The sequence below is a fragment of the Monosiga brevicollis genome, genomic scaffold, assembly GCF_000002865.3.
Source record: "Monosiga brevicollis MX1 MONBRscaffold_28 genomic scaffold, whole genome shotgun sequence".
NCBI classification, from domain to species: Eukaryota; class Choanoflagellata; order Craspedida; family Salpingoecidae; genus Monosiga; species Monosiga brevicollis.
The window spans coordinates 77,733-103,595 of NW_001865065.1; the positions used below are offsets into that span (position 1 = coordinate 77,733).

Below are 25,863 nucleotides of genomic sequence, written 5' to 3' on the forward strand. Positions count from 1 at the left end.
CAGAGATTCAAAAGCAGAAGCAGGGATCCAAAAGCAGAACCAGAGTTTTGGAAGCAGAGTCAGGGAGATCCAAAAGCAGAACCAGGGGCTAAAAGCAGAGCCAGGGGCTAAAAGCAGAGCCAGGGGCTAAAAGCAGAGCCAGGGGCTAAAAGCAGAGCCAGGGGCTAAAAGCAGAGCCAGGGGCTAAAAGCAGAGCCAGGGGCTAAAAGCAGAGCCACGATTTTGAAAGCAGAGTCAGGGGCTAAAAGCAGAAGCAGGGATCCAAAAGCAGAACCAGGGGCTAAAAGCAGAGCCAGGGGCTAAAAGCAGAGCCACGATTTTGAAAGCAGAGTCAGGGGCTAAAAGCAGAAGCAGGGATCCAAAAGCAGAACCAGGGGCTAAAAGCAGAGCCAGGGGCTAAAAGCAGAGCCACGATTTTGAAAGCAGAGTCAGGGGCTAAAAGCAGAAGCAGGGATCCAAAAGCAGAACCAGGGGCTAAAAGCAGAGCCAGGGGCTAAAAGCAGAGCCACGATTTTGAAAGCAGAGTCAGGGGCTAAAAGCAGAAGCAGGGATCCAAAAGCAGAACCAGGGGCTAAAAGCAGAGCCAGGGGCTAAAAGCAGAGCCAGGGGCTAAAAGCAGAGCCAGAGTTTTGGAAGCAGAACCAGGAGGGGCTAAAAGCAGAAGCAGGGATCCAAAAGCAGAACCAGGAGGGGCTAAAAGCAGAGCCACGGTTTTGAAAGCAGAGTCAGGGAGATCCAAAAGCAGAAGCAGGGATCCAAAAGCAGAGTCAGGATTTTAAAAGCAGAGCCAGGGTTCCAAAGCAGAGCCAGGGGCTAAAAGCAGAACCAGGGTTTTGAAAGCAGAGCCAGGGGCTAAAAGCAGAACCAGGAATCCCAAGCAGAGCCAGGAATCCAAAAGCAGAGCAAGGCATCCAGAAGCAGAGCCAGGGTTTTCAAAGCAGAACCAGGGAACCAGGGGTACCAAAGCAGAGCCAGCGTGTTAAAAGCAGAGCCAGCGTTTTAAAAGCAGAACCAGGGATTCAAAAGCAGAGCAAGGCATCCAGAAGCAGAACAAGGGTTTGAAAAGCAGAGCAAGATGACGTGTCAAAGGCGAGCAAGATCATGGGGTGTACACGAACCACAGCGGTTGTTACAGATGGAGCAGAGTGGTTGAAAGCAGAACCAGAGATTGAAAGCAGAACCAGCGATTGAAAGCAGAGCCAGGGAAAGAGGTACTTTACTAAAAGCAGAGCCAGGGAGAGAGGTAGCTTTGAAAGCAGAGCCAGGGAGAGAGGTAGCTTTGAAAGCAGAGCCAGGGATTGAAAGCAGAACCAGGGATTGAAAGCAGGATCAGGGAAAGAGGTACATTAAAAGCAGAGCGATTGAAAGCAGAACCAGGGAAAGAGGCACATAGGTTTGACCAGATTGGCGTATGGACAGGCATGCTGATGTGGGATTGCGGGTGAGAGTGTGAACGTTGATGACTGTGGTTGGTGTGATGGACGTTTGAGTGGCAAATTGATTCTATCAACTAGTAGGATGAGATCGCAACCTCCAACATTAACATTGGTGCACTTGGGTCCAGGGCGCGCAGCAACTGGGGAAACTTGCGTGTTTAATCTGGGACCTGGTTGATCGGGGACCTGACCGGCAGTGGCAAACCGTGGATATGGCTGCTTCATTGCGTATCAATGAAGACGATTCCCGTGTCCATGGGAACAGCAATCTGGGTTTCAGCAAACAGGACCATCTGCCCCGAGCAAAAGGTGGCATTCAGCGGTAATGCAACGCTGTGGACCACGGTGACTTGCGATGAGGCTCGGGCAAATTGCACCTGTAGGAGGAACAATTGGGAGCCGGCCACAGCCCGCGCGACCAAAAAGGCGTCGCGACAGCCCGTCTGGTTGCCGGCCAGCATCATCAAGGGGCAGCCCGGGACGTAAACAAACTCTTGCTCAGCCACGAGGCCAAAGGTCATGATGTCCAACGGTTGGCCCGAAGTGCGACTAAAGTTGATGGCGCGCCAGGTGAGGCTGGCAAAAGAAATGAGCAGCAGTGAGTTGGGATCGCCCGTGTGGTTGGTGCTGGCGTTGTGATGAAAGGGCCCCAGGGCCAAGTGAGAAAGCGCCTGAACGCTTTGGTCCGGGACCGCGAGGTCGTAGGTGCGGGAAACGTTGACGCCGTCGTCATGGAAGCACTGCACGCGTGCTGATAGGACTGGGTTTTGCTCATTTACAGCCGCAACGCAGCTTAGATGATGGTCCGGAAGCATGGTGGCCAACGAAACAAAGACGGCGCGTGCGTCGTGTAGAGCGGGTGCGTCCACTTGAGGGAACCCATCTGCGGAGGGCAAGGCGTGTGTGAAGCTCGAGGGTGAACCGCAAGGGATGGACACGTTCCAGGCTTGGATCATCTTGCCAACGAGACGGCGGTAGATGTCGATGGCAAAGAGGCGGCAATCTGCCTGCGCCACCGTGCACGAGGCGTTGTCCGGACGAAATTGGGTCGGAAAGACGGCCCGGAAGCCGCTGACCAGTGCAGACTGGGTGGCCGTATATGTGCCATGGCAGCCATCAACCGTTGCGTTGAGCCACATGGAGCCCAAGGGCACTCCGTTGGTGAGATAGGTGGCGACGTCACGGTCCGTTGAGGGCAAGACAAAGACGTTGTTGTGTGTGGCGGCCAGGGAGTGCAGGTTGCCCATGTTGGGGGAGATTAGGGCCGGTGGGCCCAGCGGCTGGCCTGTACTGGCCAAAGCCACTAGGTTAAAGCCGTCCGAGGCAAAGACATTCCCGTTCAGGTCGGCAATGGGCAGGGCGCTGGTGTTGAAGATGTCTGTCGAGTTCCACAGCGGATGTCCCTCTGGGTCAAAGGCCACAAGTCCAGGCACAGAGCGGTTGTCCCACCCAGGCCCGCCCCGAGAGCTGGTGCAGACCAGCACGCCGCCGCTGTTAACCACGCAATGGCCTTCTGGATACGGCACCACCCATGGCTTGCGGAGTTGCCAGGTTCTGGTACGCCCTGTCGCCAGCCCATCGTCGGTGTCGAGACTGAAAGAGCGATACCCATCACACCCATCAAAGCGACAATAGGCGCTGCACCACTCCGAGAGGATCGCACATGCCAGCAACCCCACAGTCAGTCCCCGCGTCACCATTGTGCAGGCGTTGCGACTTGTCCCTCGCTCTCCCCCCCTTTTTTTTGGATACATCAACACACCGCCCGTGCCAAGGGAAAGGAATAGTATGTTTAAAGAAGGGGCTGCTATCTCGTGTCGAGCGGGATTCCAGCCAACGCAATATTGCACCAGCCTATCAGTGCCCCAGCCAGCCAGGCACGAAGGGATTCGTCAGAGCCAGACGCCAACCTGAACGCAAGGCGGTTGCAGCCGGCACAGCACGCGATCGTACCTCCGATCCGTCGCAATCCAGAAAAAAACAACAAAAAAAAAAACAACGAATGGCTCCAACCAGTCACACACGTAACTGAGGTGAAGCAGAAGAGAGGGAGAGAGAGAGATGAATTGGTTTGTGAGAGATGGGAGAGAGAGAAAAAAAATGAATTGGTTTGGTTTGAGAAACACAGAGAGAGAGAGAGAGAGAGGGAGTGAGAAATAAGAGTCGAAATAGAGAGAGAGAACGTACTTTTGGTATTTTGCAATTTGTTAGCAAGTGCGACACCATCATCATCACTTGAACTTCTCTCTGCAAGGTCAGTGGACTCGGGCAACGGCAGCGCTGGGATGTGCACTTGGGGCGAGGATTCAGAAGGTGTATGTGTGTGTGTGTGTGTGTGTGTGATGGGGTGGGGTGCGGGTCTGAAGGGACCGTGAAGGCAGCACGGTGTGGTGACTGACTGGCATCTTGTCATGTGTGTGGCAGCTTGAGGATAGACACCGCCGTCATGCTGCGAGTGCTGCAGACTGCTTCGCGGGCACGGATCGTACCAACCCTCCCTAAAACGCTGGCCCCCCAGCGAAACATCTTTCAAATGTGGCAGGGGTCAGTTGCAGCTTGCGCTTGTATGCCTCCTCAGCCCTTCGTCTCTCACCCCCGGCTTGCGCTGTGTAGATGGATGCGCGCAGTATGGAACCGCGTGGATAGCAAGCGCTTGGAGCTTGTGGGCCGTGATCGGTGCGCTGTCTTTGCTGCACGTGTTGTCCACTCTTCCATGATCCTTGCCACCCCTCACTCAATCAGCCCTCGGCAGACTGGCAGCCGAATGGTTGCTCAAGCTTGGCGCTGCAGCTCGTCTTGACCTCGGCACTGGGTCTCAGTACGTGCTCGTTGCCAAAGAGTCTGCATGCTTCCTTCCTGAGCAGACGCAGTTGTATTTCTCCCTTGCCTTTCCTTTGCTTTTACTACGCACACCTTCAAGCTCACTGGCAAAACATGGCGCCACAATGTAGCTGGCACCGCCAATACAATGCCTTGCCTTGGCTTGCTGACACCAACCGCGGCGCAAAGCCACGCAGCACTGCTCGGCTCACGGGGCTTGACGCCACGGGCAGTGAGGTCAATGATGCCGGCCTTCAACGTAAGATCTCTTCCTGCCGATCCTGCTGTCTCTGGTCTGCCCGCGTGCGCGCTCACGTTGAGCCTGCACTGTGAGGGCACGCTTTTCCGCAGACATTGAGAACATGGAATCGCTCGAGCTGGCCGTCTTTCGAGATTGCTCCTACCTTTCCAATTCTGCAAGTCAGGTATGTGACAAGTCGGACGTCGCCTTTTGCTCTCTCCCCATCAACTTGACAAAATGAATGGCCATGCATTCACCGACATGTTCATTCTCATACTGGCGCTGACATATTCGTCGCCGTGTTGGTCACTCATCCCTTCTGCGCCCCATTTCACTCGCACTTCTCCGCGTGCACAGTCACTGGCTACCCTGCGCGGGTGCCGCGTGCTCGATCTGACCAACGTAGCCATCAATGAGGCGCGACTGGTCCAGCTCTGCGAGAACCTACCAAGCCTGGAACGTCTCTACCTGGCACCCCATCAAGGCAAGACCGCCCGCCACCATGTTGTGATTCATCAATTGTGCTCTTCCCTTGCCCGCCTGCACTCACGCCGGACCGAATAAAACGAACTGCACAGCAACCGACACCCTGAGGCAAACGGTCAAGCCAGCATTACAGATTGAAACACAAGCAAAGGTGGAGACTGGGAGCTAATCCGAGGGCAAGCATAACCGCCTTTGTTGCCATGGAGTTTTCCTTGCTTGACAAATGCATCCAAGAGTCGTTGCAGGTCCTATGTCAGTGTTCCACCCCCCGGGACAACAGTTTGTGAATAAATCAAAACCAACATCGACGTGACTCAAAACTACAGCCCTTTGGGTTCTTGAAGGAAAAAATCAAACAAAACAAAACACCAAACAAAACACCGAGCAAGGAGAATAGAAACATGCCACAAGAGCCCATGATGGGTTGCTTTTCTTCCCCGCCCCTTCCCTGAAACAATCGAGAATGCTTTCCACTCTCAACTTGTCTGTGGAGAATCAGCACCGCTCATGCCTCAGCCCCTCACCTTGACGTCGCCATTGAATGCCTGATCACCCTGCATAAACATGCTCAGCATGACATGGATGCTGCACCGGGTTCCAAAAGCATGCACACAAAGGACTGAGCATCGACGCTGAAACGCCAGCCGAGACCAATACCAAAGCAACCGAAGCAAGAGTTTAGTCAACGGACCGTTCAAGCGGTAGCGAGGCAGCGTTTCGGAGCATGCCCTCGACAAAACGGAGGACCACGATGGCTTGGGGGGATTCGAGCGGATCGTCTGCGCCATCACCGACAGCTGCCGCCTCTTCATGGGTTTCGTGATGCCCGTCACCACCTGCGGCTGAACAAGTTGCGAAACACCCACCCCGAGCACCAATCAACAGCCACAAGTCCAACACAAGTCCAAGGTTACGAATCAGCATGTCAAAGCGCTGCGTAATGGAGCTCGCTGCACAAGAAGGGCAGCACCGCACACACCGTGATGGTGAGCAAAATGATCTTCATCCAAGAGAAATTTGTCTGGTTGGGTTTCCCGCACCAAACCAAGACCGACCCAATACGCAAGCTTGCTGCGGACAACGGGGCCCGTGCACTGGGAGGCACACAAAATAGCGCCAGGGTAGATTGAGGCGCCACAATCACTCCACAGGCATGTGCAGGGCTGACGACACTTAATCCAGAACATCGTAACGGACCTCGAGCTTTTTAGCTAGAGCCTGCAAAGACCACTCGGGCTGCTGCTCAAACAGATTGATGATGCAGGCTGCCAATGGGCTGACCACGAGATCCAGCTATAATCCAAACAGGGTTGATCCCATGAGGTGGACACCCACCCTCCGTCAGACAAACAAGATCTGGTCACATAGGTTGGCAAACAACAGCGACATGGAAATGCCATCAAGCTTTCATTCAGATGGAGCTGGTGCACACCTGCTTTCCGCCGGCCTCCAATTGTAATTCCACGGTTCCTTCGTTTGGACGAAGCTGCTCGCGCATGACCAAGCATCATGAGCAGACGCGTCGCCAGATGTCCTGCTGCCCAAGCTGCTACGCACCTCGAGGTGACGGCCGGCTTTGAGACGGCTGTAGGACGTCTTGTATTCTTCCAAGTACTGCTCTAGGCCCTGTAGAGAACAAGACGGAAGGGCAGGATTGAGAAGGGTGTCCACCGGTTGCTCAAAAGGTAGCTCGAGATGCGGGCTAGGGCTGTGTGATTGAAGGTTCAAATGGTTTGAATCGTACATCTGGTAGTCGAAAATTGACGGTGCTGGTTTGGAGTCCCGGCCAGTACAAACGAGAGAGGACCAAAACGTTGACTTGATCCTTGGATAAGGGAGCGGCTGGAGTTTCCGGCACAGGTTGTTGGCTAAAGCTTTGATGAACGCGGCGAGATTCGTTGACGTCCTTGATCAAGATATCACAGTTGACGAGGGCATCTTCGCCAAAGCGAACTTTAAGCGTTTCCAGCAAACGCGTCTCGCTATCAACACGGGCACGGGCAGGGGCACGGGGACGGGCACGGGCGTGAGTCGTTGGATCTGGGGGCTGGGTGGAGTGACATGCATGATGTGCATGGGTTGAGCCATTTTGCACTGACTCAGTGGTGGCAAAGGATCGACTTTCCAGTAGCCTCTTGGCCAAGACGTTGCGATACTGAGATAACAAGGTCTCTGGATCGCCGTAAATGCTGATCAGCAGCTGGATGGGATCATTCTGTAGGTACAAAAGACGGAATGAACGTAGCCTGGAAAAAGCGACCAGGCGTGGCGCTTGGCTATTGCCATGGCGGCAGTAATTATGGCACACGCCTGGCTCGATGGACCGACGTTCGAACACGTATGTGTGGTGTGTGTCTGGGGATTTGGGAAGGCAAATAGTCCACCCTCGGACTGCCACCTTACCATGAGCTGCTGGACTTGGTCAAGCTTGGACATGGGAGAGACACCGTCCCACGGCTCTGGGAGCCATTGCACAACGGTCTGCTCATCCCGAAGGGCATCTGGTTCGGCAGTATTTTCATCGGTGATGGCTTCGATGACGTTCTTCACCGTGTCGGTGCGTTTCTGAAGATAGTCACGAATGAGCGGGCCCACTCGGTTCAAGATGCCACCTGATGCGTCGAGGAAGCTATGGAAAGGAAGGGCCATGAGGCGATGCTCGGAGCTCAAAGAAATGAAGTAGGTGTGAGTTCTTGGCAGGCACACTCCAGGGACGTACTTGAGAACGTGAACAGTTGAAATGTACTGGGAAATGATGTCAGCTGTTTGCGCACCCACGTGCAACAGGCGCTTCTGAATGGCTAAGCCAAGGTGCGGCCATCATATCAAAAAGTGAGGGTCTGCATGTTCATACATGCAGGAGGGAGAGCGAGTATCAAGGTGGGCATTCAACAACAGACCGGCGGAGAGTTGGTGAACCAGCGCGTCGCGCAAATCGCACTGCTCTAGGCAGGTACGAAGGTTGCGGATAGCCGGGATGGAATCTGGGTAGTCGACGATAATGTCAAAGAGCTCAGCGATACGCTGTCGGCCAAGAACATGGTAGACGTGGCGCTGGATGGAACGGACGTCTAGCAGCAGAGCAGCCAAGTCGAGCCTCGTGACATGAGTGCAGGCGTGATTCAAGCGGGGTGGGGTCTCGAGTCAGTTCAATGACACACCAAGTGAACAATCCAAGGTGGTTTCAAAATATGGGACGAGGCCTTTGATCAGCTTGTCAACGTTGGCCAGCACGTTGGTCTCAAAGTCTCCTTTAAAACGGGCAATTCGCCTAATTCAGCCCAGGCGGTGACGCAAACCGATGGTGTCAAGTGGTTGGGTGGCTGGGATACGCACGGAAGGAGAGGCGGCATTTCGGGTACGGAAGGAGGGGCGAGAAAATAAGGGTGGCAACGAATGGAGACGGTATCAAGTGACCTACGTGGCGACAACAGAGCTAAGGGCTGTGTGCAGAGCGGGCAGCGCGGTTTGCCTCCGGGTGGCAACGGGTAAGGCAGTATAGAGGTGCGACTGCAGGGCGGCAGTCAGACTAGCTCGTCGTGCAGTATCTAAAAGTAGTTTACGCACAAGCAAGGCGTTGAGCTTTGGGTACAAGATGGTCCGGGAAAAGAGGATGGCTTGCCATTTGACGCACCATCTGCACCTGAGAGCCGGGGTGGTCCATCATCCCGACTGTCGCCATCGTCATCTTCCTCATCATCATCGTCATCGTCATCGTCACTGCAGCTTGATGGCGCAAGAGCAGAGAGGCACTGGGCCAGGTCATGGGCGTACAGACGCGTCAAAAGGTCATGTTTGCGTTGGAGGGTCACCGTGTCCAGAGTTGTCTCGAGTGCCTGCATCAAGGCCGACTGGAGCTGGTGTCTGAGGCCCCAGATCCACAAGATGATGGGGGTGAGGCGAGGGCATACAGGAAAAGAAGAAGAAGAAGAGGAAGAAGAAGAGACAGAGGTGTATGAAATCCCGACTGTACGGCTGTACGGGCTGAATCGCACAAGGGAGGCGGGATGAGATGGCTGACCGAGTGTCGAGGTTGGTGAGGGCCCCGGCCAAGCTCTGGGCAAAGGTGTGCCACGCGTGTAGTTGTTGCAAAAAAGCGTCAAAAGGCGGCAGGGCTGCGGCGACGTTGGTGGGGTCTGCATGCAGCAAGTTTTGTATTTGCACGGCTGTCGCATGGTGGAGCAAGGCCATTTGCATCTTGTCTGAAGGCAGTCAGGCACGATCGGCCAAACCGGGATGAGCCAGGCGTGGCTGCAGGCATGGTCAATTTGAATGGAGGACCGGACGGGGGCCGAGAAAGGGACAATCCTTACAGGCAATGAGGCGAATGACGTGTATCATCTGGGTCGCAGGCCAAGGATCCAAGAGCTGGGCCAACTTCAGGGCCCAGGTCTCGATTACAGTGGCGTCTACATGGGCGGTCGGTTTCCGGCGGTGGTGAGGAACTGAGCAACAACAGGCCAACCACACAAGACCCAAGCAGATCTTGGCCGTTTCGTCCTCCCAACACCCGCACCCGCACCAACCTTCATTGGATGAGACGGGGGTGACGGCAGCTGTGAGGGCCTGCGCCACCTCCTGCCAACCCGCCGCCATCATGTGAATTTAAAAAAAAAAATTAAAAAAGAGGAAAAGTTAAAAAAAAAATACATGACGTAAGAAAAAAATTCACACGAGAAAGTGTAATCTTCATTACACCATTTGAAATACAAATTGCAGCATCACAAATGCCTAAAAATAGGGTGAATGTGTTCACTCAATTTTTATTTCCCGTTGTAACCATGATAAGCAATACCTTACTATCGAAAGTTGATTCGGCTTTGTTCGGACTGCCTTGGGTGTGTGTGCTTGTTGTTCTGCTTTTGTTCAACCTTGAGTGTGTGTGTGCTTGTATCGTCTTGGTGTGTTCCGAGGACGCGATCGGTTCGGCGTCATTTTCTTCTTCGTTATCTCGTTCTTCGATTAGGCTCGGTTTGGCAGCCCACCTACAAGCAGGCAAAAGGCAAGATGCAGGGTCAATCATCGAGCGGCAACAACAATGCAGCGGTTCCGGCCGCTGTTGTGTCGTGGGAGTACCTTGACATGACGTGGATCACGTATGACCACGCGACGCAGCGTCAGATTGAGGATGCCTATCTTCAGTACACGAATGGCACTTTATCGCACGGCAAGTGCGACCTGACCCATGGCAGCTTTTTTGCCGGCCAACCGAACACTTACGAAGTTATCTTCATGACGATGGAGCAAAGGAACAAATCGACCAACAATCGGCGCGCCGTTCGTCGCTTGATTCGCCCCAGCACCAGTGCCAACCTCACACACGAAATGTGGGAGCTCACGGACAATCACCAGTACCAGTACGAGGACAAGGGGAACTGGTTCAACTTTGATCCCTGGGCCAACCTGCAGCTCTATCACACGCCAACCAACGTGGTGATTCTCAACAGCGGCGACTACGAGTTTTTGTTTCCCCGCCACCGCGTTGACAAGGCGCACGGCACCCAATTCACCACCTTCAGCAGTGAGCAACGCAGAATCCGCCTGGTCCGCATGCAAATTCCGTCGCCGCAAGCAGACGACGTTCCCACGGCGGCCCTCAAAGGCCTGGGCCTTGGTGCCACAGGGGCCGCAGGGGCCCCAACCACGGCCTCAACCACGGCCACGGGCATAGCAGCGACTGCTGCCTCTGCTCCGCCGGACATTGAGGAAGCTGACAGTGGTGGTGGTGGTGGTCGGGTCAGAGAGATTTTAAGCAAGGACCCACGCTCCGCTTGCCCCACCTGGAGGGCGCAGACGACCCACATCTTGAAAAGCCTTGCAGAAATACCTTTTGATCCTGTGTCCCAAGCCACTCTTGACGCTTGCCACCAAGGCGACCAATGCTGCATTTGTCTGGAATTCTTTTCGGAAGCAGGCGCGAGCCATCGGGAGCCTTGCCCCGGTGACCCGACGGATGGGTCAGAAATGGACACCACCGACCTCAATGACGAGGAGTATTATTCATCGGTGTCATCGCACCCAGAAATAGTGCTGCGCTTTCCCTGCTCACACCTTTTCCATGGCAACTGCGTTTTGCCAGGCATCAAGAACCAGTCGTTCCGTTGCTACGTGTGCAGTGCCGTCCACGGCAAGCCTCTGACCGGCAACCAGCCCCCTGGAGAAATGCGAGTGCACCTTTCGCAGCAACCTCTCCCAGGCTTTGACTCGGTTGGCCACTACATTATCGACTACGAGTTTCCCCCTGGCCTTCAGGTATGGTTCTTGTTGCTTCCCTCCCTTCTTTCCGGGTCTCAATATGTCTGATACCCTGCAACCACACCCCCCTTGCTTTGTCACATACCCATGAGATGCTGATTGCACGCATGTTTTGTATGCAACGGTCGACGCTAGGGTCCCGAGCATCCCACGCCGGGTGCCTACTTCAATGGCGATCGAAGGCGCGCATACCTGCCAGCCACAGACAAGGGTCTCGAGACTCTCAAGCGCTTGAAGGTAAGCCCTTCTTGTGTATCTGAGCCTGACTGGTAGCCCTGTGGCACACCACAGAATGGCACAACACCACGGCACAAGGCCTGCAATTCTCTCACGCACGCACGCACGCACGCACGTGGCACAAATTGTGGTTGCTGTTGCGTAGACGGCCTTCGAACGGCGCCTGACCTTCACCATTGGCTTGTCTCTGACACTGGGCCCGAGAGCTGGAGAGCGTATCATTTGGAACGGCATCCATCACAAAACAAGCCTTTCCGGCGGTGCCTTTGGGTTTCCAGATCCGACCTACTTTGAGCGCGTCGACGAGGAGCTGCGTGCTTTTGGCATTTAAGGCGCCCCCCAATCGTTCCAACCAAATGATCTTGCGTTGGACCTTGCGTTGGGGGTCTGGCTGGCTGAATGCCAAGAGCACGGCTGCTGTGTATACGTGCCTGTGCGGAAATGTTGAAGCCCAAAGCTCTTAGCCCAAAGCTCTTCAGTTGGAGGCAATCCACCAACAACCTGTCGCTGTTGTCAAGTGTGTGGAGATGAGATGTTTTCAAGTCCCTACACTCGCGCCGAAGTGGACCTGCAGCTGCTGTCATGTGTGTCGGGATGAGATGTTTTGAAGTTCCCACACTCGCGCCGAAGTGGACCTGCAGCTGCTGTCATGTGTGTCGGGATGAGATGTTTTGAAGTTCCCACACTCGCGCCGAAGTGAGGCTGCAGCTACGAGATAAGATTGATTTTGGTCCTTTTATTATGACCATTATGACCATTATCAATCTTTCTTGCCATGCTTTCGTGGTTGCAGCTCAGCGTCAGGTTAATGGTGGGTTGCTCTCAACTAAAGCGCCTTGTCGCGGTGAGCAATGCCAATGTTCAAAATCGCCATCAAGCAACCTTCTGCTCTCGCACTTGCATCGTGCCGTGCTCACATTCCTTGTCAGAAGTGCTTGTGCGTTCATTTATATTCCTTTGCAATGTAAAATTGACTTCATTTCACCAGCCAATCAGACCAACTTTTGTCGTAGCACTCTGGCGCTCGCATCGTCGTGTTTCATAAGGGCTTGTATTTGTTTGCGTGCTTTGATCTTGTGATTATGGCGAGACGAGGCGAGGCTTGTCACGAGTTGTCGAATGTACACCGCGGGTTCGCGACCTGCAAACAGTAAATGGACCAAAGCTTTGTTGCTTCTTTTTGTCCGGTTGCTGCTCGCTCAGATCACGGCAGTAGCAAGACCGCACCCCGTGAAGCTCAGCCATAGCCGCGTGACGGTTCCCATATGTTTGTCTAAAATGAGCAAGGGCCGCCTATTATCACATCACATCCTCTAAAATACAACTCACAATCATCGTTGACAACAGCTGTTCAAACCAATTCATTTGTCTCGTCTGAAGCACAAAACCGACACGATGGCGTCGGACGGCAGCCGACCGGCCAAGATGGCCAAGGTGAGCGCAACTCTTTCTGGTCCCTGCCCTGGATCACTGAGTCATCAAGTGGGGGACATGACTGTTGAGGTGGCATCGCGGGGATCAGGAACACAAATAAGGGTTGTCTTCTGCATTCAGGCTTTGGGGGTTTGCTGCCTGCTTTCTTGCTGGTCCCGAGGTTGCCGTTTGCGAAAAAAAAAAAAAAAAAAGTGCAACGCTGTTCAACGTCGGCCGGGAACAGCTGCAGGCCAGGCTCCCCAAGCCAGCTACCATGCGAATTTCGGATGGATACATGGGGTTGATGACTTTTGTGGATTCATCAAGGACTGCCCTCGGCCCTGGCATTTTGAGACTCGCTCGTCCTCGCAAGGGATTGGAACGCACATCTGCTCATCCGTTTTCCTTTTTTTTTTTTTTCTTTCTTCTTCGTCTTCTTTTGACGGCGTGGTGGCATTCAGGTCAAGAACAAACATGCGGCCACCATTCAGATTTCGGCCGAACAGCTTCTGCGCGAGGCAAACGAACGACAGATCGAGTATGTGGCTCCCGTGCCCAAGCAAAACATTACCGATCCGCAGGAGCTAGAGGAGTTCAAGCTGAATCGTCGCAAGGTTGGATGAATGTCGTTGTGCCTCCCTGCTCGTTGCACCATCTTCGACAGAGATGCACCTCATCTCACTGGGGGAAACGGAACAGATTCATGCTCACCCCGTGCTACTGCTTGCCTTCTTGACTTTGGTTCTCTGTCTCTGCCCGGGTGTGTCCCAATGGCCGACTCCTTTTAGAACTATGAGGATAACATCCGCTCCCGACCCGATGAGATGCCCAACTGGGTCAAGTACGCCGTGTGGGAAGACTCCCAGGGCGAAACGGAACGGTGCGTTGTCACACTCTTTCATCAGCCAATCCCGACGCGTGTCACGTCGTCTTGCTTGCTCTTGGCTGCGCCTCTTCCGTTCTGGTTTCAGTCTCAACGCCTGGTTTGTATTGATGCGCCTTCACGCACTCGTCATGCAGTGCTCGATCAGTGTTTGAGCGCGCCTTGGACGTCAATCATCGTGCCATCACCGTCTGGCTCAAGTATGCCGAAATCGAGATGAAAAATCGCCAAGTCAACCACGCCCGCAACATTTTCGATCGAGCCGTCCTCATCCTGCCGCGCGTCAACCAGTTTTGGTACGTCCATTTGTTTTTTCTTCGGTGTCTGAGCCCCCTCTCCCCCGTGTCCCGGGTCGTTGGGCAACGCACCGCAACCCAGTTTGGTGGTTCCATGCCGGCGTTCTAACGATTGTCCAATCTGCACAGGTTCAAGTACACGTACATGGAGGAAAAGCTCGGCAACATTGCTGGCGCCCGCCAGATCTTTGAGCGTTGGATGGAGTGGCATCCGGATGAGGACTGCTGGTTTGCCTACATCAACTTTGAAATGCGCTACGGCGAAGTGGAGCGCGTACGTGTCGCGCCCAACACCCGGCCATCGTCCATCTCTTCCATCATCAATACCGCCAGCTCTGTTCGTTCTTACTTATTTTTTTTCGCCCACGCAGGCTCGTGGCATCTATGAGCGCCTCATTGTGGATCACTGTGAGCCAAAACACTGGATCAAGTACGCCAAGTTTGAGCTCAAGAACCGTGAAAATGACAAAGCCCGCGAGTACGTGCTTCAGCCCTGATAGTTCAACTGTGTTCACGCGATGCCACGCCATCCCTGCCCCCAATACACTTCGTGCCATGTCAACATGGTCGAGCTTGTGTGTTCCTTCCCCAGCTCTATCATACGGTCTCTGTTTTATTCTCACTTCCGCGCGATTCATTGCGGCTGCCATACACAGGGTCTTTGAGCGCGCGGTCGAATTTTTTGGCGAGGACCACCTGGACGAAACGCTTTTCATTGAGTTTGCCCGCTTCGAAGAGCGCCAAAAGGAATACGAGCGCGCCCGTGTCATCTACAAATACGCGCTCGATCGCATTCCCAAGGAGCAGGCCAAGCAACTCTTTGACGCGTACACTTCTTTCGAGAAGCGTTTTGGCAACCAAGACGGCATCGAATCCGTCATCCACAACAAGAGGCGCTTCCAATACGAGAAGGAGATCAAAGAGAACCCACACAACTACGATGCCTGGTTTGATTATATTCGCCTTGCAGAATCAGAGGGTGATGTTGCCAAGGCACGGGACATCTACGAGCGCGCCATCGCCAATGTGCCCCTCGATCAGGACAAGCGGTATTGGCGCCGATACATTTATTTGTGGGTGTATTACGCCGTCTTTGAAGAATTGACCGCCAAGGTGAGAGCATCTCGCGTTCCCTGGGCTGTTCCATGTCATTCCGAGCAAGCCATCCCCTCGCCGGCATGCCCACAAACTGGGCCGGAATCGGGCGCCTTGGCTTCATGGAGATGTGCACTGTTCGCCAATGCCACCCCCGTCACCTTTCCTCACTATGCGTGCACCTGCTGCACGGTGCGCGTAGGACGCCGATCGAACACGGGCGGTGTACCAGGCTTGCTTGCAGTTGTTGCCACACAAGACTTTTACTTTTGCCAAAGTCTGGCTCTACGCAGCGCAGTTTGAGATTCGCCAGAAGAACCTCAAGGCCGCGCGTCAGCTCCTTGGTCGGTCACTCGGACTGTGCCCCAAGGATAAGCTTTACAAGGGCTACATCGAGCTTGAACTTGAGGTACGAATTTGATTTGCGCTCCATTGAGTAGCCGACCACCCACCTGGCCCATGACTCATTATCCTGTTGACGCCCTTTTGTCCATTCGCGGATCATGATCCGTGCACGTTGCCCATATATTGGACGTATCTCTGAACGGTTGACTGTGGTGGCGACGCTTCAGCTGCGCGAATTTGATCGATGCCGAACGCTCTACAATAAGTATCTCGAGTTCAATCCGGCTACGTGCCAGACCTGGGTTCAGTATGCTGAGCTTGAGGCCGTTCTCGGGGACTACGAGCGCGCCCGTGCCATCTTTGAGCTGGCCATCGATCAACCTCTGCTTGACATGCCCGAGGTATCATCATGTCGTGATCAGCTGCCTGTATTCCAGCCTGCAGACATACCCTCGTGTATATTCATATTTTCTTTTTCTTTTCTTTTGTGTAGATTCTTTGGAAGGCTTACATTGATTTTGAGATTGAGCAAGACGAGGTCGAACGCGCCCGTCAGCTGTACGAGCGATTGCTGGAGAAGACATCCCATGTGCGGGTCTGGATTTCGTATGCGCAATTCGAGGCGTCTCTCGAAGTGGAAGACAATGCTGACCGTGCCCGCGAGGTGTTTCGACAAGGCCACAAGGAGGTCAAAAAGCAAGGCGACAAGGCAGCTCGCAAGGTGTTGCTTGATGCCTGGAAAGCCTTTGAAGAGGAGCAGGGTGATGCCGATGCACTCAAGGAGGTCACGGGCCTCATGCCCAAGCAAATCAAGCGCCGCCGCGAAGTGTTTGCTGAAGATGGCGTACGTTGGGCCTTGCCTCGTTTTGGGGTTTTCCCCCATCTTGCTGTTCTCCATCCACCGCTGCCTCGCCTTGCAATGCCACCCCCCTCCGTCATTGTTTCGTCCACCTCACTGCCATGCTCCTGCCCTCTCTGTGTGATCGGGTCTTGGCGCGTACTTGGATGCAGACGAGCGACGGCTGGGAGGAATACTGGGATTACGTGTTCCCAGATGAGGAAACGACCAAGCCTCATCTCAAGCTGCTCCAGATTGCTCAGCAATGGAAGCAAAAACAGCAGGCGGAGGAGGCGTAGGTTCGGTCCGCCCGGACGGGCTTTTGCTGCCACCTTCTTTTCTTTCCATCGTTCTTCCAGACCTCTGTCGATTGTGTGCTCGCACGAGGCTCGCTCACTGGCTCAATCGATACACAATGCTCTTCGATCTTGCTTTGCGTTGGCTGCTCCCTAAAATGAAAAGAAATACTCTCAACTGCTAATGACATGCACACGAGAATAGTTTTCTCAATTGGTTACCCTTGCCTTCCCCCTCCCCCCGCTTTTTATTCATGATCCCTGGAGCCGCTATGAGTGTCAAGAGATTCCAGTGGAGAAGCGGGCAAGGGCAAGAACGACTAGATGAAGAAGATTGAAGACACGGCTCGGCCATCGCATTGAATGCAAAAAAAAGAAAGAAAACACACACGCACACACACCAGACAAAGAAGAAGAAGAAGAAGAAGAAATAAAAAAGAAATCATATGGGCGCATGACCCCAATGCGAGGGGTATGCGAACGAGCAGGCGGGTCTGCCTTTGCGTCAAACTTAGCGACAGTTGGGGCACGTGCAGTTGCCCAGGAAGGTGCATTGTTGCACCTCTTCGACAGCTTCAGGCACCTGCTCCGTAAGTGAGCCATCTGCAGCCTCAAACTCGCGCTTATGCGCCGAGCGAGCGACGCGCCGAGCAGCACCCTTGGTCAGAGCAAAATTACCAATGGTCGTTTTGACGGGAATCAGTTTGCTCATCCGCCGCCCAGGCTTGGTGCTGGACTGTGATGCCTCCTTCTCCTTTTGTTGCTGTTCCTTTTGCCGCTGCTTGCGGGCGAGCTCACGCGCAGCCTCCTCTTCCTTTTCCTTGTCACGGCGTTCTTTTTCTTTTTTGGCTCGATCCCGACGCTCTTGCTCTCGGCGCCGTTGCTCGCGCCGCTCCTCTTCGCGCTCCTCCTGCTCCTCCTTCTTGCGCCACGCAGCGCGACGCTCGCGATCACTTGAGCGCGATACGGAGTAGGCTCGACGATCAGCGGGTGGTGCCAGTTCTTCCTCAGTGAATGGCGGGGCTGGTGCGACTTGTGGCTTGCGCATCACGGACATGCGTCGGTACACTTGTGCCAGTTCCGAGTCATTGGGTAGTTGATCTGGCGTCTTATCCAAAGATGCGCGAGTGGCTGGCTGTGTGCTTCTCACTGCCGCATCTGCGATGCTCGAGTTTTCGCCCTCGCTGGGCGGCGTTGGGGTATCGTCCGGACCTGGCTTCTTGTGCCTGCCTGGCTTGTCCACCAGTCCGGCAGTGATTGAGGACGTGGCTTCTCGCTCGCGTTGGCCATGGCCGCGTCGCTTTTTGTGCGAAGATCCAGCCTCTGACTCGGTGTCGGAGCCCTGGAAATGACTGGCCAACAGCCTTGCTACTTGCGATGCTTCCGTCAAACGCCCCTGCAGCTGGCTATCATCATCGTTGTCAGTGTAGTAAACGGACTCGGCGTCGGTGTAGGCCGAGTTAATGTCGTAATCAGAACGTGCGCGGGACTGCGCCCGGGATGCTACCGTCGTGGTGTCGTCATCATCATTCTCCTCTGCGTCATCCGCTTCTGAATCGCTGTCAGCCACGGAGCGGCTGTTTTGTAGCTCGCTGAGGTGCATGGAGACGAGATCACGCTGTCGCTTCAAGAAGGCCTTGACTTCTGCAGCCCGAGCCTTCTGCAGCTCTTGAAACACTTGCTTTTCTCGAGCACGCAAGTCTATGCTACGCATCAAGAATTCAACCTCCATCATATCTAGCTGGGCGTCATTGCGCCGCTCAGCTAGTTGTGCCTGGGCAGCGAGCTGCCGGATTGCCGTGGTATCAGCCGCGCCCATGGCCGTATCAGCTCGAGCTGCTGGCTGCCGTTGCATGGCAAACCGCAAGGCGGGGCGCTCTACCCGGACGTTGGGTGCACACTCCTATGTTTGAAAAAGAAAAGGGGGGTGGGGGGGCAAAGAACACGAGTGAATAAGAGAAGTGGCCAGGGTCCATTTGGTCATGGTGCCGGCATGCCTGAAGGCGCACTGTTCGCCCGTGGAACTGACCATGGGTACGGATTGGAAGAGGCGCAAAAGGTCGCTGCGTTCGGCCTTGGGCAAGGGGATGTCCAACAGCTCAGCAAGCTCTGCCTGCGTCCGCGGAGTCTTGCTGATGACGTTGGCTTGGCCACGCAGCCGTGTGGGTTCTGTGAATAGACTTTGGTTCGACAACAACTTTTGCCAGAGCTCAAGTTCGCCTGAACTGGCCATGGCCAAGCGGACAGGCGGGTTAGGCGCGGCTTTGTTGGAGACATCCAATGTGGTGGCCGGAGGTGCTTGCAGTACGAGGACGTGGTCATCCCAACTGGACAGAGTTTGCACTTGCAGCCCTATGATTGCCATCGGCGGTACCACAACCAAGCTACCTCCCCCATTATAAATGGAGATGATGAGGACATCATTGCAGAGTAGCAGCTGTACCGGGACTTCTGCCCCGCGCGGCGGCGTTTGCAGGCGGGCAAACGCCAAAGCCAAGAAGCGCCGCCCTGGTTGGTTGACGTCAAAATCAGCAACTTGGGTTTGATTCGTTTGAAAGAAGGAGGCGACGTGCAACGCCATGGCCAACGGGCATTGGAGTGGCAGTCCTTTATCCTGTGATGCATGGTATCCAATGATGAGATTGTCATTTTGATGGTTGCAGAAGGACAATGACGAAGGTGACACAAGGATGCTGGGACAAGAATAAGCTTGACGGATGCGCGGGTATCAAGGGATTGGAAGGCAGAAATATAGAACAAATACCAACTTTATTCGCGGCATAGTCCAGGACGCAGGCAAGGATGGTCTCGAGATAGACCACGTCCGAGATGAAGTGGCTACGAGCTTGGCGCAACCGCGTCAGCTCGTCTACCACATTGAGGCGCCGTTCATTATCGAAGCGATCCAAGAGATTGAGAAGAGCACAAAACGCTCCAGCCCGCCCGACGGCCGTGATGCCGTGTACCAGTAGAGGCTGATCAGGCTTGAGCTTGGACCGCGCATCGCGCACGCGCTCCGCAAAAGCCAAGAAGCGATGTGAATCTTCACACGCCTCGCCGGCCACCCAGAAGAGCATTTGCAAAAGCTTGACATCACGGGTGATACCAAGGTCAATATGCTTCACGCGAAGACTTCGTTCACAAATGGCCAGGTTCGTGTGCTCATGTTCAAGCGTGATCTGGAGGGGGCCAATTTCGAGAATGTCACCTTCGGAAGGCCAGTAGCGCTCACCCACAACCTGGCTCCCGTCACTGATAGTTGTGGTCATGGCTACCAGCGATACCTCTTGCTGCCACATCATCTGCCAGAAGAGGGTCAAGGTGGGCCGCTGCGGGCCTTCAGCCACAATGATGGGCATTTGCGGACTGTATGTCTGCAGCAAGCAAGCATAACCAATCATAATAATAATAATAAAAAAAAAAAAAAAAAAAAAAGGATGAGAAAACGGCGGTGATGGAGGAGGTTGGTCTTGAGGTGGACGGCGACTGAGAAGGTGAACGCTTTTGACGGGACATACCGGGATGAAAGAGGCGTTGTAGTATTGGTCTTTTTCGCCTGGGTTGGCCAGCAAGACACGATTGTACTCGTAGGGCAACAGTGTGTTGCGGCGAACGTTTTTCTCCAGGTTATGAGGAAGCATCGCTGTTTGATACTGATAAGTCAACACACTTGCACTGGCTGTCTGCACGGCCTCGGCGCGACTTGGTAAGTTCAGAATCTAGCAGCACAGAGACATGAAGAAAGTCATGAGCGCCGTGGCCGCGATTATCTTTTGCATGTCATAACAGCACAAAGAAAGCGCAACCGGAAAGCAGGGGAGCGGTTGAAAGGCGCTCACGGTGGGAGATACGCCGATAAGGGACACGTCTTGTGGGGCAAAGGTGTACGAGTCCTTTCCGACGTTGGCGAACGAGCTATCGGCGACGGAGCCCACCGCCACGGTGGAAAGGGGGTGGGATGCCTCGGGCTGGAGTGAGGTTTGCGGAGAAACCAGGCTGTAATCCATGCTGGTGCGTTGGTGCATGCGTCGCCGGACCAGAACAAGGACCAGGGCCACAAACACGCAGAGGGCGAGGATGGTGAGGACGGCCACCCAGCCCGGGGAGCTAAGATCAACGTCATTCTTGCTGGCACTGGCACCAGCAAGACCACCCGTGGTGGTTGTCGTGGCACCATCAATGAGGGTGGTTGGGGTGCTGGCCAGATAGATGGCGGCGAGGGTTTGGGAGTGAGGAGGCAGCAAGGCTTTGACATTGCTTAAGGTCGAGGCCGCGGGTACAAAGGCGGTGATAAAGTTCACGGCCTCTTGGGCGGCCACAGATGCGCCCACGCCCTCAAGTCGTAAGATAATATCGCTGTCGTCGGTATTGGAACTGTTGATAATGGCAAGGCGAAGAATGTGGTCTGGCAGGGTGGGTGCTTCCATGACCAGATAGGTCCAGGCCTCCAACACGCGGGTGGAACGGTCGTTGTAGACGGAGCGATCGGCGGCCGTCATGGCAATGGGCACCAGGACAAAGTATTGGCCGACGCCCGGCTGGTCGGTGGGTAGACCAAAGCGAAGGTTAACGTTGAGGGGCACGGTTGTGGCGAGAGGGGTCGATGTTGAGAGCGTTGTGGTGGTGGCAGCTGGGGTTGTGGCCGGTGTGGTAGATGCTTGACCACAGACACCATCTGCACAAACTCTTGCCTGGCCGTCTCGAGAGCAAGTAGTACCATCATTCAGAGTGGTGTTGACGCATGTGCCAAGAAAGCAGTATCCAAGGCTGGCGCAGGGCTCTTCGTAGGGCGAATCTAGGCATGGCGTGTAACGGGGGGCTCGAGTACAGTCTACCTGCGAAGGGTCCACCGTCGAGGTTGTAGTGGTAGTGGAGGTGGTGGTAGTGGAGGTGGAGGTGGTAGTGGTGGAGGACGTGGTCGATGAGGTGGTTGTGGTTGTGGTGGTTGTGGTGGTAGAGGACGTGGTCGTCGATGAGGTTGTGGTGGTGGAGGTTGTGGTGGTGGAGGTGGTCGTCAGCACGGGCACGCAAGCGGCAGATGCATTGCAGGCGCCACGAACTCCCTCAGTTGTGAAGCAGGGCTCATTGTTGGTTTGCAAAGCAGACTCGAAGCATTCGTTGTTGAAGCAAAAGGCTGGCTGGCAAGGCTCAGCGGCGCAGTCGTTGTCGAACGTGCAGTTGGACTGTGCCTGGACCAAGACTAGCAGGGCCAGCCCAATGACGCAGCGCATTGCAAAGCCCAAGTGACTGTGCGTCATGGTTTTGGTGCTGCTTGGTCAATGGTAGCCGAGGTGGGCCTGCAAGGCCACCGGCTCTGGCAGGGACCAAGGATGGGCGGCGGCAGCCACAACGACAAGGGCAGTTCAAATGGAAGACGTGCCCCCGATGGTGTTGAGCTCGCTTCAGGGCACGGGTCCGTGGCGTGCTTGGAAGCGGGCGTGATCTGTGCGTCGCAACTGCTGTTGAATAGCCTGACAAGTGACCTGGCTTCCTGGCGTGGCTCAGCACAGTTCCGTTGCATGTGCGAGCTGCGATTCTCGTGTCAAAGGTGTCATCGAGCTTACAGGCAGCGATGATCGGTGAACAATAGCTGCCTGGCCCCGTAGACTCGCAAGGAGGCGAACCCAGCGTGTCAGAGGCTCAACCAGCCACCTGGCACTGAGCGGATTTGCAGCAGAGGGTCGCGGGTCGCGGCGGCAGCGGTCGAGCACGCTGTGTGTGTGCGTGTGTGTGTGTGTGTGTGTGTGGCCCCTATCAAAAGTGATGGTGGGCGTGACCGCGTTGTTGTTGTTGTTGTCGTTGTTGCTTGACGGAGGTGGCTCTGACAATCAGCTACACTTTGGTTGGATCTCTGAAAAAGAGGTCAAAGTCGCTGCTCCTCTCTGCATCGCCTTGTGTTTTGGCTTGAGAATGCTGTGTGGGCTGTGATTCTCTCTGCTTGTGCATCGCATGGCTGCGCTTTCTCTTTTGTCAGATCCCTGTGTCGGGACTTTCTCTTTTAGCGTACCTCTTCACCATCCTGGCCCGGCTGCTTGATGTGTGCGTGTGTGCGTGTAAAGGTTTGTTGCGCGTTCTGCGCGCGTTTGAGCAGATCTGGTGTAGATGCAGATAAGTCACGGTGCAGGACCTCGGTGCCACAAGATCGAGGCAAGCTTAATGAGATGGATAGAGAGAGAGAGAGAGAGAGAGAGAGAGAGAGAGAGAGAGAGAGAGAGAGAGAGAGAGAGAGAGAGAGAGGGAGAGAGAGAATAATTGAGAGAGAGAGAGAGAGAGAGAGAGATCAATAGGGAGACCACTTGGGTAGGGATGTGAGAGAGACGTGAATTGGTTGTCGCGAGCCATAGTATGTAGCAAACCTGAACACAGAGCGTCATCGAGGAACACGGCGACAACACGGCACAGAGATTTCCAGAAGCCGAGGCAGAGATGAATCAAGCAGCCAGAGGACATCAGCTGGAGGGCACTGCCATTTAAAGGACCACAACGTCGGCCGCCCTTTGATTTTTTTTTCACTTCTTTTCATAGATTTGAATTATCATCCAATTATAAACCCGTCTAAAACAATACAAACCTCTTCTTCAAGTCATTCAAAGAGAACACAATGAAAATCAAAGTCGAAGTCACAGCTTGGTCGTTGGACGTATTGATGATCATGGCGGCAGGGCATCCCCGCATCAAGCGGTAACAGCATGGGTCGTGCCAACTGCCATTCTTATCATCAGGGCTTGGCCTCGTTGGAATGATGAGCGCCTTGAAGCACGTCGTTGCGATCGATTGGGTGAGTGTCAGGCAGGCACAGCACAATAAGCGAAGTCAGTGACAATTCACACTTGAAATCAAAAGGCGAACGCAGTGAAATAGTCTTACATATTTAATCTATCATCCTGAAGTCATCCGTCTTGGAGAAAACGACCCTGAAATAAGAGTTTAAGTACATCTGTTAACAAAATAAGCTTGAATTTGAGGAGGTTGATGTGAGGTTATTGTCGCTGATGTCACCCACTTGCGTCTGCTCGTCATTCACTGCTCACTTCACGTTCACACACCCCAAACGAGCACTGACACCTCTCGCCCCTCGCCCCTCGCCCCTCGCCCCTCGCCCCTCACCCCTCACCCCTCGCCTGTCGCCTCTCGCCTCTCGCCTCTCGCCTCTCGCCTCTCGCCTCTCGCCTCTCGCCTCTCGCCTCTCGCCTCTCGCCTCTCGCTCCTCGCCACTTGCCTGGTACTTTTCACTCCTCAGCCGAGCACGATCAGATTGGCTCACTTTTGGCGAACCGAGGGGGGTTTTTTTTTCCCCGGCTCGGTCTCGCTGCGCTGGGACGCGGGCTCAACAGCTGCATCAGCAACAACCACAGCGTTCTTTCGTTCAGGACTCGGGTCACCTCAAGCGTGTCAGCTCGCTAAATCGGAGCCAATATTTGGAGCGCACATCTCGAGCCAGCGGCATGAGCTTGATCTTGCCAAACCTTGGTCGTTGAATACCCTCGTTCCGATTTGATTTGGCTTTGGCGTTTTTGCCCCAGACACGCGCTCCGTTTGCTCCGTAACCCGCCAGCATGGCCGAGGTTAGGCCCAGTGTGTGTCCGGCCTTTGCTTCACTTGGCCTGAGGCTTCCAACGGCCACCCTCACCGTTGCAAATTGTTGTGCCGTTGTGCCTACAGAGCTGGACCCATAACCAACGCTGGGAGATGCAGGTTTGTGATGCGAAAATCCATTTAGCGAGTGCCGTCGTTTTTTTTTTCTCTCTCTCTTTCAGCGCCATTTGCAAGCCTTGACGCCGCCTCGGTGCATATCATCACCTCTTTTCTCACTGTGTCATCAACCAATGTGCAGGAAATTGTGCCCGGCATCTTTCTCGGCCCGCAAAGTTGTGCCACGTCGCGAGCGGTACGCATGTCCAGCGCCAGCACCTTCACCAGTCTGATTCATCTCGTGTTCACACCGCACACTCTGGACTTACTATTCTGAGCGCACAAATCCCTTCATCCCTTCATCCCTTCATTTCTTCATCTCTTTTCCTCAAAATCCTTTCCTCATCCTTTGCCTCATATCTGCTTCAAACTCGCCGCATCGTAGCAATCTCTGCTTGAGGCAAACGGCATTACACACATGGTCTGTGTGCGCACTCAACGGGAGGAGCATTTTGTCCGTGAGCACTTTCCCGACCAGATCTGCTACCATACCATCACCTTGCGCACGGGTGACGTGGATAACGTCTTGGTTCATCTCCCCGCCCTTGTCCAGTTTATCGACACAGCCCTGGCCCAAGGCGGTAGGTACTCTCCTCCGCGCCGTCGCTGGACTGGATGCTTTCCAGCTCGAGCCAACGCTGCTTTGCCCCCTTCCAAAAGGTTGATCACACTCATCACGTGTTCTGTCTCTCCCTTGCAAACCACAGGCCGCGTCCTGATCTATGACATGGTTTGCATTTCCTTGGCGTGAGTCCCTGCTTGGGTCCCTCGGCCTTTTATTGGCCACAATGTCCTTGGTGCTTTCTGTGCTCACATGCTTCACAAATCCAACCACAACAGGCCGACATTTATGTGCGGATACCTGATGAAGTCTCGCAGCATGTCCTTCAGGTGAATACTCTTCTCTGCGCACCATTCAACCATACCCCTCTCTGAATCCTTTGCCGAGCCGCTCAACTTTCTCAATCGTGCTGGCTCACATGCATCGTGGCGCGTGCGACTCGTTCCATCTAGTGATGCTTTGACGCTAATTCGAGATCGTCGTTACTGCTGCTGCCCCACGGACCTCTTTGACCATCAACTTCAACAGTTTGAGCATATTCTTAGTGCCGGACGTATCAACTTTGAAAGCGGTAGGCCCTGGCGGTTTTGTTCTTCCAAGACACGGCATCCACGGCGTCAAGCATTTACAACAATGCTTTGACCCGGTCTTCCTTGTGGACAGCCATTCTTGGCTATCTGCCACGGCTGCTCATTGCTCTGAACTGTTTTCCTTGCCTTTTTTCCCTCTTCTTTTAGACAAAAAAGGCGACTGCCAAAAGCGACGCATTTGTCTCAGCGATAGCGACGAGGAGGATGAGTCGGGTATGCACGCTGTGGATGACGATTCCGTGGACGACACGGCCATGGATCAGGATGAGGCCCGCCGATCAGAGGCTGTTACTCGCGCTGCACAGGGGCGGTCCCATACTCGTGGGCGCTTCGTGCCCTCGTCGTGACCAACCAGACGTTTGTAGTGTTAGCTCCCTA

At 54.5% G+C, this 25,863-nt stretch overlaps 7 protein-coding genes across 7 annotated transcripts; 4 read left to right on the forward strand and 3 right to left on the reverse strand.

The window, feature by feature from the left end:
• Positions 1–1,657: 1,657 nt before the first annotated feature.
• On the reverse strand, positions 1,658–3,136 carry MONBRDRAFT_28653 (uncharacterized protein; the record flags this gene model as incomplete). Its single annotated transcript, XM_001749156.1, has 1 exon — positions 1,658–3,136. The coding sequence occupies one exon, from the start codon at positions 3,134–3,136 to the stop codon at positions 1,658–1,660; it is 1,479 nt and encodes a 492-aa protein (XP_001749208.1).
• Positions 3,137–3,882: 746 nt separating this feature from the next.
• Positions 3,883–5,061, forward strand: MONBRDRAFT_28654 (uncharacterized protein; the record flags this gene model as incomplete). Its single annotated transcript, XM_001749068.1, has 5 exons — positions 3,883–3,980; positions 4,050–4,112; positions 4,388–4,515; positions 4,608–4,681; positions 4,855–5,061. 5 exons carry the CDS (start codon positions 3,883–3,885, stop codon positions 5,059–5,061), a joined length of 570 nt encoding a protein of 189 aa, XP_001749120.1.
• A 434-nt stretch (positions 5,062–5,495) lies between these two features.
• On the reverse strand, positions 5,496–9,579 carry MONBRDRAFT_28655 (uncharacterized protein; the record flags this gene model as incomplete). Its single annotated transcript, XM_001749157.1, has 17 exons — positions 5,496–5,568; positions 5,675–5,825; positions 5,850–5,933; positions 5,963–6,077; positions 6,181–6,276; positions 6,416–6,469; positions 6,541–6,609; positions 6,728–7,198; positions 7,387–7,612; positions 7,703–7,784; positions 7,884–8,054; positions 8,145–8,254; positions 8,405–8,531; positions 8,618–8,847; positions 9,005–9,185; positions 9,297–9,392; positions 9,510–9,579. 17 exons carry the CDS (start codon positions 9,577–9,579, stop codon positions 5,496–5,498), a joined length of 2,406 nt encoding a protein of 801 aa, XP_001749209.1.
• Positions 9,580–9,990: 411 nt separating this feature from the next.
• On the forward strand, positions 9,991–11,806 carry MONBRDRAFT_44244 (uncharacterized protein; the record flags this gene model as incomplete). The annotated part of the gene is made up of 3 exons (XM_001749069.1): positions 9,991–11,235; positions 11,374–11,475; positions 11,621–11,806. 3 exons carry the CDS (start codon positions 9,991–9,993, stop codon positions 11,804–11,806), a joined length of 1,533 nt encoding a protein of 510 aa, XP_001749121.1.
• Positions 11,807–12,870: 1,064 nt separating this feature from the next.
• On the forward strand, positions 12,871–16,766 carry MONBRDRAFT_33965 (uncharacterized protein; the record flags this gene model as incomplete). Its single annotated transcript, XM_001749070.1, has 11 exons — positions 12,871–13,038; positions 13,350–13,502; positions 13,677–13,768; positions 13,909–14,067; positions 14,197–14,341; positions 14,439–14,545; positions 14,724–15,180; positions 15,365–15,571; positions 15,735–15,908; positions 16,001–16,351; positions 16,519–16,766. 11 exons carry the CDS (start codon positions 12,871–12,873, stop codon positions 16,642–16,644), a joined length of 2,139 nt encoding a protein of 712 aa, XP_001749122.1. The 3' UTR covers positions 16,645–16,766.
• A 71-nt stretch (positions 16,767–16,837) lies between these two features.
• MONBRDRAFT_38569 (uncharacterized protein) lies at positions 16,838–21,899 on the reverse strand (the record flags this gene model as incomplete). Its single annotated transcript, XM_001749158.1, has 5 exons — positions 16,838–18,544; positions 18,671–19,255; positions 19,410–20,015; positions 20,160–20,360; positions 20,481–21,899. The coding sequence occupies 5 exons, from the start codon at positions 21,897–21,899 to the stop codon at positions 17,153–17,155; spliced, it is 4,203 nt and encodes a 1,400-aa protein (XP_001749210.1). The 3' UTR covers positions 16,838–17,152.
• Positions 21,900–24,751: 2,852 nt separating this feature from the next.
• Positions 24,752–25,832, forward strand: MONBRDRAFT_11297 (uncharacterized protein; the record flags this gene model as incomplete). Its single annotated transcript, XM_001749071.1, has 2 exons — positions 24,752–24,914; positions 25,633–25,832. The coding sequence occupies 2 exons, from the start codon at positions 24,752–24,754 to the stop codon at positions 25,830–25,832; spliced, it is 363 nt and encodes a 120-aa protein (XP_001749123.1).
• Between the last annotated feature and the right edge of the window lie 31 nt (positions 25,833–25,863).